The 16,455-nt window shown below is 56.7% G+C and overlaps 1 protein-coding gene and 2 non-coding genes across 10 annotated transcripts; all 3 read right to left on the bottom strand.

Annotated features, from left to right (window-relative positions):
* Nucleotides 1-281: 281 nt before the first annotated feature.
* KANSL2 (KAT8 regulatory NSL complex subunit 2) lies at nucleotides 282-16,039 on the bottom strand. Of its 8 annotated transcripts, XM_085563055.1 has the most exons (11): nucleotides 15,600-15,893; nucleotides 14,638-14,663; nucleotides 14,286-14,543; nucleotides 11,685-11,863; nucleotides 10,719-10,833; nucleotides 9,397-9,560; nucleotides 7,789-7,955; nucleotides 6,877-6,973; nucleotides 3,727-3,980; nucleotides 1,863-2,039; nucleotides 282-722 (listed from the first exon to the last, which is right to left on the bottom strand). In XM_085563055.1, the coding sequence occupies exons 1-11, from the start codon at nucleotides 15,744-15,746 to the stop codon at nucleotides 600-602; spliced, it is 1,707 nt and encodes a 568-aa protein (XP_085419181.1). In that variant the 5' UTR covers nucleotides 15,747-15,893; the 3' UTR covers nucleotides 282-599. The 8 variants fall into 8 exon arrangements, with proteins under 8 accessions (XP_085419181.1, XP_077644785.1, XP_085419184.1 ...); XM_077788659.2 differs by lacking the exon at nucleotides 15,600-15,893 and adding an exon at nucleotides 15,966-16,023 and having other exon boundaries at nucleotides 282-2,039; nucleotides 14,638-14,926; XM_085563058.1 differs by lacking the exon at nucleotides 15,600-15,893 and adding an exon at nucleotides 15,966-15,984 and having other exon boundaries at nucleotides 282-2,039; nucleotides 14,638-14,863.
* Nucleotides 1,225-1,352, bottom strand: LOC116184557 (small nucleolar RNA SNORA2/SNORA34 family). Its single transcript, XR_004149309.1, has one exon. It is a non-coding gene; the product is annotated as a small nucleolar RNA SNORA2/SNORA34 family (small nucleolar RNA).
* On the bottom strand, nucleotides 6,673-6,800 carry LOC116184556 (small nucleolar RNA SNORA2/SNORA34 family). The gene has a single exon (XR_004149308.1). It is a non-coding gene; the product is annotated as a small nucleolar RNA SNORA2/SNORA34 family (small nucleolar RNA).
* Nucleotides 16,040-16,455: the final 416 nt, after the last annotated feature.

Raw genomic sequence — 16,455 nt, forward strand, 5'->3', positions numbered from 1 at the left:
CCCGAATCCCCCCTTCCCGTGATCCCCGGAACCGCTCGCCACGGAGCCGGTACCCCCGCCCCTCCTTCCTCCCGGCGGGAAGAATCGGTACCGAGCACCGGCGGCGGCTGCCCCGGGATGGGACCGGCCCGCCCCTCACCCCACGGAGCCCCCCCGAGACGGAAACGAAGGGAGACCCCAAAGGGCATCCCCGGTAGCAGCAGGGTGCCCCCGCCCCGGGAGGACCACCAGCCCCCCGGGCACCCCCAATCCCGGGGCTCATTCACACAGGGACACCGAGCACCCACCTCCATCACTTTATTGTGGGGGACCCCGCGGCACGGAACCTCTGTCCCCCCAAAAACACCGCAGGGCCACATCGCCCCCCAGGACCCACCAGAAGCCCCCAGAACTTCCGTGATTTCCCTCCCCGGTCTCCCGTGGCTGCTCCATCCCCACGGAGGACGGGAGGGCTGCTGGGGTTCCGGGGGTCCCCGTGGCTCCAGCGATCGGCAGAGGAGCCGGAGCTGCAGCTCATCCTGGCGCTGGAGGAGGACCCCAGCCCGCCCCGGTCCCACGGCGAGGGTCCCCGGGGTGTGGGGACCCCGGTGCTGCCGGGCTCAGCCCACGGCGCCCGGCTCCAGGCTCCCGTTGGCGGCGGCTGCCCGCGCCGGGCCGGGCGCGGCCGCGTCCTGCGGCGGCTGCGGCTCCTCCCGCGGCCCCGGCGGCAACGGGAGGCGGCTCTGCGGGGATACGACAGGGACATGGGGTGTGCTGGGACACAGCCCGGGACAGTGCGACAGCCCGGGACAGTGTGACAGCCTGGGACACAGCCCGGGACAGTGTGACAGCCTGGGACAGTGTCACAGCCCAGGACAGTGTCACAGCCTGGGGCAGTGTCACAGCCCGGGACAGTGTGACAGCCCAGGACAGTGTGACAGCCTGGGACAGTGTAACAGCCTGGGACAGTGTCACACCTAGGACAGTGTCACACCTGGGACAGTGTCACAGCCTAGGACAGTGTGACAGCCCAGGACAGTGTGACAGCCCAGGACAGTGTCACAGCCCAGACAATATCACAGCCCGGGACAGTGTCACAGCCCAGGACAATGTGACAGCCCAGGGCAGTGTCACAGTCTAGGACAGTGTGACAGCCCGGGACAGTGTCACAGCCTGGGACACAGCCCAGGACAGTGCGACAGCCCGGGACAGTGTCACAGTCTAGGACAGTGTCACAGCCCAGGACAGTGTCACTCCCACACGAATTGGTCATTCCACAGGATGGGAGCACCAACAGACCGGGAGATTTTTCCTCTGGGCTCCTGCTTGAAACCAACAGCTACAGCAAACTGGGGGTCTTCAGTCAGAGCCTGGGCTGTGCCCCCCCACCCCCACCCCAAAACTTGGCCTTCACCCCAGGAGCCATGACAGGAGAGTGGGTGACATCACCAGTCCCTGTGGGGACACCCCAAAAAAGCCCCAGGTTCCAGACAGGATGACAGCAACAAATTTCAGCCGTCCCAGTGAAAATTAAGACTCCAAGGAAGAAAGGAGAACCCCTGGGCTGGGAAACAACTCCCAGCTGAGATGAAGAGGTTCCAACGGCAGGCCAACCCCCTTGGCCAGACATGCCCAGCATCCCAGACATTCCCAGGACATCCATCCCCAGGACAAGGGTGGCACAGAGCCACCTCGGGGGCCAGCCTCTGGCTGCCACCCCCACCCTGGCACTCCTAATGCCACCCAGACCACAGGCACACCCAGCATCTGGAGCTGTTGGGTGGGAGAGGAGCCCCCAGGCCTGGTGGGTGGAAGAGGGGGGAGGTTCCTGCTGGGAAAAGCTCATCCCGGGGTGGGAGGGGGTCAGTCCCACCCGGCCGTACCTGCGCGGGCCCCTCGGCCGGAGGGGTGGAGGAGCTGCCCCTGTCCGGCTCCTCCAGCGCCAGGATGTCGATGGGAGCCTCGGCCATGTCCCGCAGGGACGGATCGAGGGTTACGGAAGGGTCAAAGAGCAGAGGGGATGGGGGGCACTGCATCCCATCACCCACCACGTCCAGGTCCTGGCAGGGGAAAACAGCCAAGCAGCTCGTCAGCAGGGGGCTGAGGAGACTCCAATGCTCTGAAGCAGCAGGAAAGGGAGGAGGAAGGCTGGGAGGAGGAGGAAGAGGAGTGGGCACCATGCCAGGGGCGCCCCCAGCCAGCAACACGCCCCAGGAACCCCCTCCTCCTCTTGGAATGCCATGATCACAGCTGGCATTGCTGAGGACAAGGTGTGGGACACACATCCTGCAGCCCAGCGTGATGTGCTGCTCCCAAATTGTCCCTCCAGCGCCTGGAATGGCTTTGACAGGTTCCAAACACACTTTTCTGGGGACCCCCAGAGCAATCCCAGCTCTCCACGATGTCACACACACTCCTGGGGACCCCCAGAGCAATCTCTGCTCTCCAGGATGTCACACACAATCCAGGGGACCCCCAGAGCAATCCCTGCTCTCCAGGATGTCACACACATTCCAGAGGACACCTGGAACATCCCCACCCTCTCCTAGGATGTCACACCTCCTCTGTTTGCCCTGACAGCACAGATGGGGATGGACAAGCTCCGAGCACTCCTCCATCTGCCCTCCCTGACAAGGGGAGAGGCTGGGATTGGGGAGAGGCTGGGATTGGGGAGAGGCTGGGATTTGTTTTGGCTCTGAAGGGGGTTTGACACGAGGGTGAGATTCCCGTGACTCACGAGTGGCACTTCCCCAGCCTGGCACGATGTGAGACACAACACAGATGCCCCCGGCAGCTTCCATGAATCTGCAGAGCTCCAGAGGGAGCTCGGAACCCTCTCAAAGGACAGGATCAGGAAAAACACTCCTGTTTTTCCTTTCTAACCCAAAAAATCCCTCCTGTTTGCACAGAAAGGGGCTGGGATCTGATCTGAGCCCCTCTCCATCCTGATCCCGCTTGCTCTCCTGGCTCCTGCTGCTGGAATCCCTCCTCCATCACCAAACTCCAAAGCACAGCCAAGCTTTGCCTCCAACAGCAGAGCTCAGCAGCCTCAGGAGCACCCAGACACTGAGGGCACACCTCGCTCACAGGAGCAGCTCCTGTGGATCCTCTGCTGCTTTGCTTTTGCCTCAACGCATTCCCCTGAGCCTTTCAACTGTGCTGGTTGAAATGCACGATGCCACAATAATCTGGGGATTAAAATCTTCATGCTTTCCTCATGCCAGGCAAAATGGGGGTGTGGAGGGGAAATCTTTTTAAGAGGCCCCTAAAGGTGTTTAAATGAGCACAACCATCTCAAAGAAGCAGCCACTAACCCTGGAGTAGCTCCCAAACCTTCCACATTGCTGCATCTTCACAGAATCCCAGGATGCTTGGGATTGGGAAGGAATGTAAAGATCATCCAGTTCCACCCCTGCCATGGGCAGGGGCACCTTCGACTATCCCAAATGGCTCCAAGCCCTGTCCAACCTGGCCTTGGACACTTTTAAAGGATCCAGGGGCAGCCCCAGCTTCTCTGGGCACCCTTACCCTCACAGGAATTCATTCCCAATATCCCACCTAACCCTGTCTCTGGCACTGGAAGCCATTCCCCCTTGTCCTGGTTCTCCATCCCTTGTCCCACGTCCCTCTCCAGCTCTCTCCTGGATCCTTCTCCTCTCCAGGCTGGACGTGCCCAGTTGTTCCAGCCCTGGATGCAGCATTCCAGGTGGGCTCTCAGGTGGGCAGAGCTGCAGCTTTCCCACTTACATCGCTGAATTCCAGGGGCAAACTCTCCGTGGGCTGGAGCTCGGCCGCGCTCAGGTACAGCTCCGTGGGAGCAGCCCCCAGCTCCTGGGGCACAGCCAGGACCTGCTCTGGGACGTACATCTGGGGGGGCAGCCGGAGGTGCAGGGGGCAGCACGGCTCCTCAGACAGGCTCACGGGCACGGGCTTGTTGCAGGGAACTTCCTCCGAGCCCTGGCACGGCTTGAACAGCGTCTGGTTTGTATCCTGGCAGATATCTGGGAAGAGGAGGTCAAGGAAAGCAGCAGAGGTACTGCCAGACACACATCCAGAGGGAGAAATGCTGAGAAAGGCTCCTAATTCCCCCACAAACTGTATTAAACCCACCCCCATTTCTCCCAGATCAGGAATGCAGAGGTGAGAGCTGCACCCCAACTGCCCAGGGATGTGGGTGACACAATTTCCATGATGGAAAACTGGGACAACAGCCAGAGCCCCCGCCGTGGGGGCTGGGAGATGCGGCTGGATCCCTGGAAACCACTCACAGATACGCAGCTGGATGTCACAAAGGCACAGGATTAACTTTTGTTTGCAGACATCCATGGAAAATGATCAGCTCCAACCCCACGGGCGGGGAGATCCCAGCACACACACAATGCTTTCTCCACAGCCAGTTTGGTTATGGTATTTCTATCTTCCCACTGCATTTTCCTTCCCAGTGGAAAACCTGTTCCTGCCAGAGGTGTAAATGGGATTTCCTGCCTTTAATCCCAAACAGAAACTCTGCTTCAATTGCATCACACTTGCAGAGCGATCCAAAGGAGCTACAGATCAAAACCCAGCCTGCTCTGATCCCATCACATTCCAACCCTTTCCTCCTCTTCCCACATCCATCCTCTTCTTCCAAGCCCTATTCTGATCCCATCCTCCTCTTCCAACTCCATCCTCTTCTGACTCTTCCTCCTCTTTCCATCTCTTTCTCTTCTTCCCACCCCTTCCTCTTTTTCAACCCCCATTCACTTCTTCAAGCCTTTTCTTCCAACCCTTTCCTTCTCTTCCATCCCTCTTTCTTCCTCTTCTGATCCCCATCTTTTTCTTCCAACCCCTCCCTCCTCTTCCTCCCACCTTTCTCCTCTTCCATCCCCTTCCAACCAGGATCACCTCAACTGCAATTTCCTCACACACACACCAGTGTGAGAGGGGGGAAAAAATCCCAAACCCACATAAAACTGGGAAAAGACACCAAGTTTAAGTCGGTTTCTTAAGCTGGCTAGGTTTGAGATTCACCCTTCCCTCCTCTCCTCCTTACTCCAAGGATTTCTCAGGAATCCACTTCCTGGCAGGCCATGGGGAGCCACAGCCTGGGCTGGCAGCAATGTCAGAGCCCAGCCCAAGAGAGAAGGACCTGGGACACCCAAGGGAAGATGTGGTGAGGGAACAGGGGGTGGGGAAAGCAGATTTTCATCTCCTGGAGCAACTCCCAGCTCCAGCACTGACTTTCCTGGTAGCCAAAAGCACAGATTGCCAAGAGGACAAAAATCCCAGGCTCCATCTGGAGCCTCCCAGCCTTCCCCCATCCCTCCAGTGCCCTGTCACAAACAATCCAGCTCCTGGAAGCAAACAGAGCCCGAGAGCCTCCCGAAAAGCCACAGATGTTATCAGATGTTATCAGCTGCCCGAGGAAAAGCTTGTTTGTGTCACTGAGAGTCAGCTGAGAGCTCCCGCCAGACCCAGCTCTTCCCTCCCTCCCGGGAACTCCAGCTGCCAACAGCAGCTTCTCTGGCTGTTTTATGGGATTTCTCCTCTCTTTATTTTGAGGTCTGTGGTGGTTAGATAGAAACAAATAGAGCTTCCAGCTCCTGCTCCCTGCGCAGGGCTGGGGGAGTCTGACAACTCCAGGGACAAAGCAAACCCAAGGGCTCTCAAAAATCCAGAACATCCCAAGAAATATGAAAACTTCTCCAGACCCACGAGCTCCCAAAAAAACTCACAAGCTCCTGCAGACCCAGGAGCTCCCACAAATACAGAAATTCCCACAAACTCGGGAGTTCCCACAGACCCAGGAACTCTGATAAACACAAGAGCTCACACAAACCCAGCACCTCCCACAAATCCAAAATCTTCCACAGATCCAGAAGCTCCTCCTCACCCAGCCCCGGGACTCAGTGCCACTGCTGATTCACCCCACTGCTCCCCCCTGCAGCTCCAGCCTGATCCAAACCTGGACACATCCACCCACTCCCACAAGAGTGGATGGAGCAGATGCACCCAGGGCAATGCTGGGTCATGGACTGGGGGTCATCCTCGACCTGGGGGATTCTTGGTCCCATATTGGGGGTCATCCTCAACCTGGGGGACCCTTGGTCCCATATTGGGGGTCATCCTCGACCTGGGGGATCCTTGGTCCCATATTGGGGGTCATCCTCGACCTGGGGGACCCTTGGTCCCATATTGAGGGTCATCCCTGAGCAGGGGGATCCCAGTGGAACTTTCAGTGCTGGCTCTCCACTACCTGAGGCCGATTCAGGAAGTGGAACAGCTCAAGGCTGTTCACACACACACATGAGAACCTTTTTGAAGGATCAGAGACTGAACTGGGCCACAGCAGCTCCAGACAGGTTGGAATTACCCCTCCAGATCCTCCCAAAAATCAAGGTTGTGCTCTGGTGTGTGTGTGTGCTCAGGTTGGGGGCAGGCTCTGTTCCCAAGGAACAAGGGACAGGACAGGAGGGAAGAGCCTCAAGCTTTGTCAGGAAAGGTTCAGGAATTTCTTCCATGGAAAGGGTGGTCAGAAACTGGAAAGCTGCTCAAGGAAGCGATGGAATCCCCATTCCTGGAGGGAATCCATGCACATCCCTCACAGCTCAGGCCTGCCTGGGTTCTCTCTGCTTCCAAGTGAAATGCCCACCCTGTTTGGGTGCTCTGCACCCAGGAGGCCATGGCAGGAGCACCCCTGGGAGCAGCCCAGCCCTTTGTTGCTCCCGTACGAATTGGCTGTTCCATGGGACGGGAGCACCAACAGACAGGGAGACTTTTCCTCTGGGCTCCTGCTTGAAACCAACGGCTACAGCAAACCGAGGGCCTTGATTCAGGGCCAGGGAGGGAGAAAGGGGCAAACAGGCCCAGGGCAAACTGCTGGCCAGCACTCAGGAAGAGCGTGGGATGAAAGGATACGCGTGAGGCAGTGCCGGGTCATCGGCAGGGACGGGTTGGAGCATCGGACATCGTCAACAAAGGCCAAGCAGCGCTGGCTGGAGCGGGTGGTGTGAGCCTGAAATCATGGAATGGTTTGGGTTGGGAGACACCCTTAAAGCTCCTTAAAGCTCCTCTTCCACCTTCCACTATCCCACGCTGATCTAAGCCACATCCGACCTGGCCTTGGGCACTTTCAGGGATGGGGCAGCTTCTCTGGGCACTCCGTGCCAGGGCCTCCCCACCCTCCCAGGGAGGAATTTGTTCCCAATATCCACCCACACCTCTCATCTCTTAAGTTTAAAACCATTTCCTCTTGTCCTGTCACTGCCTGTCTATTTACAACTCCCTCTCCCTCTTTTTATTAAGCCTCTTTTAGGCAATGGAATGGACTCACTCAAACCCAGGAACTCCCACAGACCCAAGAGCTCCCAAAAACCTGAGAGCCTTGAAAAACCCATGATCTTCCACAACCCATGAGTTCCTAAAAATCCCCAAGCCTTCAAATACCCTGAGCCCTCTTTTCTCCAGGATGAGCCCTCCCAGTTCATCTCCCCAGGAATTTTCCAGACCCTTCTTGTGCTCCAGTCCCTTTCCCAGCTTCATTCCCTTCCGCGGGCTTGACCCTCAATGTCTTTGTTGCTACGAAGAGCCCAAAACTGACCCCAAACATTCAAGGTGTGGACACCAAGAGCTCGCACAGACCCCAGAGCTCTTGGAGACACAGGAGCTACCACAGATCCAGAAGCTCCCAAAAACCTCAACGAGCTTTTCCAAACCCAGGAGGGCAGCAGCCTTGCAGGAAGGGCGTTACATGGGGCAATCTGCCAGGGCCTGGGGTCACTCCCAGAAAAGACACGAGAGGAGAGACCCATCCAGGACGTCCCCACGGACCTGCTGGGCCGCACCGTCGGTGGCCAGGACCCTGCGCTCCCGGAGCTGCCGGTGCAGCAGAGCCTCCACCCCGTAGCGCTGCCGGTAGCGCCGGAGGCACTTGAGCCGCTTCAGGTTCTCCCTCTCCTTGGCCATCAGCCCCTCTGGCCCTGTCAGGAGGCTGCTCCCTGCAGGAATAAAGAAGAATCAGGAATCTCCACCCACCTGCCTCGTCTTTTTAGGCACATTAGCCATGGAGGGCTTTGAGGGCTCCATCCACATGAGCAGCAGCAGTGCAGCTTTGGGTGACGCCTGGCAGTGCAGGTTCCATCCCAAAATTTATCCTGACCTCTCCACATACACCAGGAACGCTTGGGCCCACAGAGTATTTTTAAAATCTCCTTTAAAAATAATTCAGCCACTCCCCGTCCATTGTGATTTCAGCAGCAGAATAGAAACTTGTCAAATTTCAGGTCACTCCTGTGCAAGTTCTGGAAGCTTCCCGCCAGCATTCCTGGTTTAATTACAGGGCAACGCTCAGGATCTGCTTTTCTCTGACTCCTTTGCTAAAAAGAGTTCTGCAAAATTGGTATGTACCAAACTCCTGGTTATTTTTACTTGAGCCTGAGCTGAATTATGGCGTTTTCCAGGATGAGCTATTAAAGGATGATGCTAGAAAAAAAGAGTCCTTTGCTCTGCAATACTTGGGATCAGTTACACAACTTGGTTTTGCCTCTGTTGAACTGGGAATTCCTGCTTCCAAGAGTATATTCTGCACAGAGAGAATGGCTGCAGAGGCAGAGGGAATGCTGCACCCCTGCTAGGGAGGAATATACCAGTACAGCAGCACTGGTGTTACTGGAACCAACTCCTGTCCACACACCAAGGGCCTTAGAGACGAGTATTTTTTGTTCGTAAAAGGAAAAAACAGGAAATCCCAGTACAAAATAAGCACTTTTGTCTCAGAATTAACATTATAGCTCATTTCCTGCCAACGCTGCAAGCTCTGAAGAGCAAAGAAATGCACAAGCTTTGGAACTGCAGTGATAGGGATCTCTGGGCACAGGACCAGCACAGAATCATGGAATCACTCAGGCTGGAAGAGCTCTCCAGATCAGAGTCCAACCTTGCCAACCAGACCAGGGCACTGAGTGCAATGTCCAGCTGTCCCCTGAACGCCTCTGGGGACAGGAACTCCATCACCTCCATGGGCAGTTCCAATACCTGACCATCTTTTCGGTACAGAGATCCTCTTGATGCCCACCCCAAACCTCCCTGGCACAGTTTGAGGCCATTTCCTCTTGTCTCATTGTTCCACGGGAGCAAATGCTGATTCCCACCTGGCTGCACCCTCCTGTCAGCGAGTTACAGAGAGTGAGATGGTCCCACCTGAGCTCCCTTTTCTCCAGGCTCAGCCCCTCCCCAGCTCCCTCAGCTTTCCAGACCTTTCCCCTTGTGTTTCAGCCAATTCCCCATCTCCAGACATGCTCCAGCCCCTCAATAAAACAACTGCTCTGAGTGTGGAACCCCCCTTTTACTCTGCTCTGAAATCTGCCTCTAGAAAGGCCCAAACCTCCTGGTTTTTAGCAGATTTCTGTGCATGCCCTCAGGCAGGAGGTCTTGGCTCACCGATGGCCTCGTGCTCTCCCTTCCTGCTGTGCAGGAACCGGCGCTTCTTCTCCTTCAGGAGGTGCTGGAGCCGCTTGAACTGGTCGATGTAGAGGGACTGGAGGCGGATCAGCTTCTCCCTCATGATCAGAGCCACCTCCTCGGCCGTGTACACCCCAGCGTGCCTGCAAAACCCAGGGAACACGGCCTGTTTGGAGGGTCCCTGGAGACTGATCCCCCCAAAGGTGTGGGGGACCTCGGGGCTGATCCCTGAAGGGTCTGGGGATCCCTTGGGTTGTTTTCTGCTGAAGAATATAGGGGTTCCTCATGGATGAACCCTCAAAAGGTCTGGGGGTCCTTCAGAGCTGTTTTCCAAAAGGGCGTGAGGGTCTCTCAAGGCTGAACCCCCGAAGGTCTGGGGATCCCTCAGGGCTGTTCTCCAAAAGGGCGTGAGGGCCTCTCAAGGCTGAACCCCCAAAGGTTGGGGGGAAGTCTCTCAGGAATAATTCTTCCAAAGGGTTTGGGGGTGCCCCAGGGCTGATCCCCCAAAGGATTTGGGAGACACTCAAGGCTTCATTCTCTGAATCTGTGTGGTTCTCTCAAGATTATTATTATTATGTGGGGGTCCTTCTGGGCTGTTCCCCCCCACAAACAACACTGATGTTATTGGGAACACTCTGGGTTACACCATCAACAAGTGATGAGCTGAAATACTCAATTTCAGGCTTTTTTTTTTAAGAGACAGGATCACCCAGAGAAGCTGCTGAGAGATCCACTCCACTCTGGAAGAGGATAAGCAGTAAGTGCTTCCCAGAAAACCCCAGCTCCAGGACCTGAGTGCATCCACAGCCAATGAACCATGTGGGCACAAATCCATGAAAAACCATGGATATAGTCATGTTTTTAAAACAACCACTATCCCCTGGAGCCAGAGTGAGCCCACAACGTGAAACACGTGTGTGGCAGGCAGCAGCCACCATGGAATCCCAGAAGTTCCCCAGGATTAATCCAACCTGTGACCAACCCCTGTCAGAGCCCTGAGTGCCCCATCTAGTCATTCCTTGGACACCTGCAGGGATGGGGACTCTACCACTTTCCTAGGCAGTTCTAATGCCTGACAGGTCTTTCCATGAAGGAATTCCTCCTGATGTCCAACCTGAACCTCACCAGGCACAAATTGAGGCTGTTTCTCCTTGTCCTGTCCCTTTTTATGGGAGCAGAACTTTATCCCCACCTGGCTGCAGCCTCCTGTTCAGGGAGTTGTGGAGAACCAGTCCCTCCTTGAGCCTTTTTTCCAGGCTGAGCCCGCCAAAAATGTCAATTTAACTACTGCCCCAACCTACTTGAGGGGATCCTCCTGGTCGCTGTCGATGCTGTCAGCTTCACTGTCGGGGTCCCCACGCCACGTCTGCTCCACGGTGACAGGGTCCTGCTCGCAGTCACTCCAGCTGTCCTCGTCTGCAAGACACAGCACCAGAGTCACAGGACACTGTGCCACATCCCAGGATGGCCAGGGACACCCTGGAGCTTGGCCCCATGGAGCTGGGCAGGCTCTGCTTCATGCCAGGAGGGAACTCTGCACCCCAAAACTCTGAGTGAGGGACTTGGAGGAGGGAACAACAGGAAACCTTGGAGCAGCCAGAACACACTGGGAATGATGCTTCCCAGCAAACATGGAATTCCAGTGGTATTATTTCCAGGCTAAACCTGCAGGGTCTGGGTTTGGCAGCGTGAGAGACACTAGGCTTTACAAAACCCCAGTTTTTCCTCCCAGACCATGGGGTCTTTTTCCCACTGGACTGAAAAGGATATTGCTGCTTTCCCCCACAGGAACAGAGCAGCCTGGCACTGCCTTTGGGTTTATGCCTTGGAATGGCTGCCTAAAACAGAGGCTAGACAAGGTTAAGAGAATAAAGTGGGTATTTATTAAAGGCCTTCAACAGATAACAATTTGGGCAGTCAAAAGCCTCCAAGAGGCTACACCCAAGATGGATGATGGTCACGAGTTTTTCAGACAGATCTAAGTTTGGTCCATTTATATATCAGGGATTAATCCTCCAATTACTTTCAGGTAATTAAATCATATTCCCCTAATTTGTACCCCCTCAATTCATTTTTTTTTATACTTTTCAGGGCCTGAGGCTGTTTGGTATCATTGAGTTTCAGGCCTAGAGGAATTGCTTTGTCTGACCAAAAAACTGAAGACACTAGCTAACACTTTATATGGAGTTTAGATTTATGCACTAATGTGGGAGAGGATTTGAAAAACACAGAGGCTGAAAGCTCAAGGCACGGGGCTCAGTGCTCACCCAGGATGCGGCTGGCCTCGCTGCGGCTGCTCTCGGCGCTCTGGGAGCCCAGCTCTGCCCGGGCGTAGGAGCTCAGCTGGCACAGGAGGGTCTCACCCACAGGCCCGGGGTTGGATTTCTTCACCTGAGCCTGCAGCGCCAGCGCGTTGCGTCGGGCGTGCTCCGCGCAGAACGAGGTGCTGCGGGACAAACCACGGGCTCAGCAACACGAGTAACTGGGGTAGGAGGAACCTAAAAGCTGATCTGAGCCCTCCCTCTCCAACCTGTGTGCAGAACGAGGTGCTGCGGGACAAACCATGGGCTCAGCAGCATGAATAATTGGGCTAAAAGGAACCTAAAGTTGATCTGAGCACTCCCTTTCCAACCTGTGCGCAGAACAAGGTGTTCAGGGACAAACCACGGGCTCAGCAGCACGAATAATTGGGGTAGGAGGAAGCTAAAGCTGATCTGAGCCCTCCCTCTCCAACCTGTGTGCAGAATGAGGTGCTGCAGGGCAAACCATGGGCTCAGCAACATGAATAATTGGGCTAAAAGGAACCTAAAGTTGATCTGAGCACTCCCTTTCCAACCTGTGCGCAGCACGAGGTGTTGAGGGACAAACCACAGGCTCAGCAGCACGAATAATTAGGGTAAGAGGAACTAAAAGCTGATCTGAGCCCCTCTCCATCCTGATCCCGCTTGCTCTCCTGGCTCCTGCTGCTGGAATCCCTCCTCCATCACCAAACTCCAAAGCACAGCCAAGCTTTGCCTCCAACAGCAGAGCTCAGCAGCCTCAGGAGCATCCAGACACTGAGGGCACACCTCGCTCACAGGAGCAGCTCCCGTGGATCCTCTGCTGCTTTGCTTTTGCCTCAACACATTCCCCTGAGCCTTTCAACTGTGCTGGTTGAAATGCACGATGCCACAATAATCTGGGGATTAAAATCTTCATGCTTTCCTCATGCCAGGCAAAATGGGGGTGTGGAGGGGAAATCCTCTTTTTAAGAGGCCCCTAAAGGTGTTTAAATGAGCACAACCATCCCAAAGAAGCAGCCACTAACCCTGGAGTAGCTCCCAAACCTTCCACATTGCTGCATCTTCACAGAATCCCAGGATGCTTGGGATTGGGAAGGAATGTAAAGATCATCCAGTTCCACCCCTGCCATGGGCAGGGGCACCTTCGACTATCCCAAATGGCTCCAAGCCCTGTCCAACCTGGCCTTGGACACTTTTAAAGGATCCAGGGGCAGCCCCAGTTTCTCTGAGAAATCCATTCTAGTGCCTCCCCAGCCTGACAGGGAGCAATCTGTTCCAAATATCCCACCTAACCCTGCCCTCTGGCAGTGGGAAGCCACTTCCCCTTGTCCTGACACTCCACCCCCTGTAACTAGTCTCTCCATCACTCCTGCAGCTCCTTCAGCCACTTTAAGGTCACAATTAGGTGACCTCTGAGCTTCTCTTCTCCAGAACAATCACAATTCTCTCAGCCCTTCCTTCTATGAGAGCTGCTCCATCCCTCTGTTCATCTCAGTGCCTCTCTGGACTCACTCCCAAATGATGTTTTTCCTGAGCTGGACACGGGGAAAACATCTCTGGATGCAGGGTTGCACCTGAGCAGGGCAGAAGGGCAGGGAACACGCCCTGGCACCTGGAATCTCTCACAGGGAGCTGGCTGGAAGTCCAGCCTGGGAATGCTGAGAGAGCCCACCCACCACTGAGGGAATGTCATCTCTGGCACCAGCAGCAGGGAGTAAGAAGAGCTTTCAGTTAAAGCCAGTGAGGTGGGTGAGTTTTTGAGCTCTTCTGCTTCCAAACTTTCTCACTGGACTCTGCTTTCCCCACATTTTACAGCACAGGGATCAGGATGGAGACAACCACTGTCCACATCCCAGTAAATCCTGGAAGCAACACTCCCGTGAGGAATCTGTGCTCTGTCATCCATAACTGTTCCAGCCCTTACATCCCCACCACTCGAGCATTTTAAAGGCCTAAGGGAAGCAGCAGCACAACCAGGCCAAAGCTCCAGAGGGATCAGAGTGGCTGCTCCGGGGATTATCCACTGGCACAGGCATGGGATGTGCTGGGATGAGGGAGGGACTGCCCGCACAGATCCAGTGCCAGTCCTGGAGCACTGCAGCCACCTTCTGCTGGGTCAGGGCACAGCCCACAGTCCCCAAGCAACTCCACGGAGTCTTTCTCCAGCTTAAAAACATTTTGGAAAAATGGAGATGCTCCTCAGAGGTTACCCAAATACAGCAGATGGGAGAGAAGAATCATGGAATATCCTGAAGGGGCCCCACAAGGATCACCAAGTCCAACTCCTAGCCTTGAACAGGACATCCCAAAATCCCACCATGCTCCTGGGTGCATTATCCAAACACTCCTTGGGCTCTGGCAGGGCTGTGACTGTGACCACTACCCTGAGGAGCTGCTGAGGTGCTCAAATGGGGAAGAACCTTTTCCCAAAATCCAGTATAAATCTCCCCTGACACAGCTCCAGCCATTCTTTCAAAAGGGAAGACAAAGAGAAAAACCTCCCCCTGCCTGCTTTAAATTCCTCCCCCTGCCTGCTTTAACTCCATAGAGTTTGGAACTGGAAAACCAGGAGGAAGAGCCACTCACCCATCCTTCTTCTCGGGTTTGGGAGCAGCATTGGGACAACGCTTCCCGTTCTTTGTGGACACGTAGCTGCACTGTTTGAAGGGAGCATTCCTGTCCTCGAGGATGTGCTTGATGCAGAATTCCTGCCCTTCCAGGCGGGGCTGGGAGCAGGGCCGGGGGGCGAAGGCGCAGGCCAGGGGCTCCTGGGGCCGCGGCACCGGGGTCAGGCGGCCTCGGCTCGTCGGTAACACGTGAATCCGGATCCTGTTCATGCCGACGCTGCAGGAGGGATGCAGAGCAAGGAGAAGCAGTGGAATAAAATGCTGATAAAACGAAAAGTAGCAGCGGGAAAGAATTTGAATCAAAGCCTGACCCCTTCAGCAGAAGATGAGGCAGCTCCTATGGAGATAATTCCCAATAATGCTCGAGGGGATTTTTAGCCCCGCAGAAATCTGGGGGGGATCCTCTTCTCCCAGTGCACCCCCAGTGCATCTCCTCGGTGTTGCCAGTGCCCATCGCCGCCGCCATCCCGGTGACTCGCCCCGCTACCTGTGCGCGGGCACGCCTCCACACCGGTGCATCCCCGCTGCCCGTCCAGCCTCAAGCACGAATTATCCCCGGTCTTTTCTGCTGCTCATCCCGGTCCATTCCTGCCTCTACACCTGGGTCCCCACAGTGTGTATCTGGGTCTATCCCCGGGTTTATCCCGGTGCCCATCCTGATCTATCCCGGTATATCCCGGTCTATCCCAGCCTCTCTCCCGGTGCCCATGCCGGTCCCTCCCAGCCTCTCTCCCAGTGCCCATCCTGATCTATCCCGGTATATCCCGGACCGTTCCAGCCTCTCTCCCGGTGCCATCCCGGTCTATCCCCGGGTTTATCCCCGTGCCCATCCTGATCTATCCCCGTCTCTACCCTGGTATATCCCGGTCCATCCCAGACTCTCTCCCGGTGCCCGTCCCGGTCCATCCCAGCCTCTCTCCCGGTGCCCGTCCCGGTCCATTCCCGAGTTTATCCCCGTGCCCATCCTGATCTACCCCGGTATAACCGGTCCATCCCCGCCTCTCTCCCGGTATATCCCGGTGCCAATCCCGGTCCATCCCCGGGTTTATCCCCGTGCCCATCCTGATCTATCCCGGTATATCCTGGTGCCCATCCCAGCCTCCCTCCCGGTATATCCCGGTGCCCATGCCTGTCCATCCCCGGGTTTATCCCCGTGCCCATCCTGATCTATCCCCGTCTCTATCCCGGTATATCCCGGTGCCCATCCCAGCCTCTCTCCCGGTATATCCCGGTCCATCCCCACGTCTCTCCCGGTATATCCCGGTGCCCATACCGGTCCATCCCCGGGTTTATCCCCGTGCCCATCCTGATCTATCCCCGTCTCTATCCCGGTATATCCCGGTCCATCCCAGCCTCTCTCCCGGTCCGTCCCGGAGCTCTCCCGCCCGCACACGTGCTCTGCCACCGCGCTCCCGCGCATGCGCGCTCCTGCCGGCCAGGAGCCGCCATTTTGTCCGCGGGTGGCGGGCGTGAGGGGGACCCCTGAGGGGCGGCCAGGCAGCGCTGCTGGAGCGGAGAGCGAGAGGAGACCCGCCCCCGGGACGGTGCAGGACGGAGGAGCCCCGGAGAAGAACTCGGGGGCCGCGCTGAGGGGCACACCGGGCCCCATTGTAAGCAGGAGGCGCCGCCGCCATCTTACCTCTCTGCCGCCGCGGCCTCCGCGCTGCAGCACCGTGCTCCCGCCCCACCTCCTCACTGGCCCGCCCACCCGCCAATCAACGGCCAGCACGGCGGAGATCTCGTGAGTGATTGGCTGATTTGGCAGTCACTCACGCAGGGAGCGGCCACGCCCTCCCATGGTCACGTGGGAGCGGCGCGGCGGGAACGCGACACGTGGGCGCGGCGGGACTGGGGGGATCCCGCACCGGGAAGGGTCCCAGGCCAGGACACCGGGGAAGGTCCCGGGACAGGACAGCGGGGAGTATCCCGAGCCAGGACACCGGGAAGGGTCCCGGGACAGAACACTGGGGGGATATCCTGGGCCAGGACACCGGGAAGGGTCCTGGGTCAGGACACTGGGGCAGGGGTCCTGGGGATTCACCACTGAGATGGGGGGTCAGGGGCCCAGCGGGGACCGGGTTTTGGCTCCGGGTCAGGAGATGCTCGCGGTAGAGCCGGCTTGGTCCCCC

This window comes from Lonchura striata, chromosome 29 (assembly GCF_050655825.1).
Source record: "Lonchura striata isolate lonStrDom1 chromosome 29, ASM5065582v1, whole genome shotgun sequence".
Taxonomy (NCBI): Eukaryota; Metazoa; Chordata; class Aves; order Passeriformes; family Estrildidae; genus Lonchura; species Lonchura striata.

What these genes read in the sequence shown, in the direction of transcription:
- KANSL2 (XM_085563055.1), bottom strand. Translation starts at nt 15,746, where the DNA reads ATGCGCGGGAGCGCGGTGGCAGAGCACGTGTGCGGGCGGGAGAGCTCC. An exon ending in AAACCCGAGAAGAAGGATGG is followed by an intron (nt 11,864 to 14,285) that starts GTGAGTGGCTCT and finishes TTTGTCCCGCAG; the next exon opens with CACCTCGTTCTGCGCGGAGC. An exon ending in GGGAGAGCACGAGGCCATCG is followed by an intron (nt 7,956 to 9,396) that starts GTGAGCCAAGAC and finishes TTATTCCTGCAG; the next exon opens with GGAGCAGCCTCCTGACAGGG.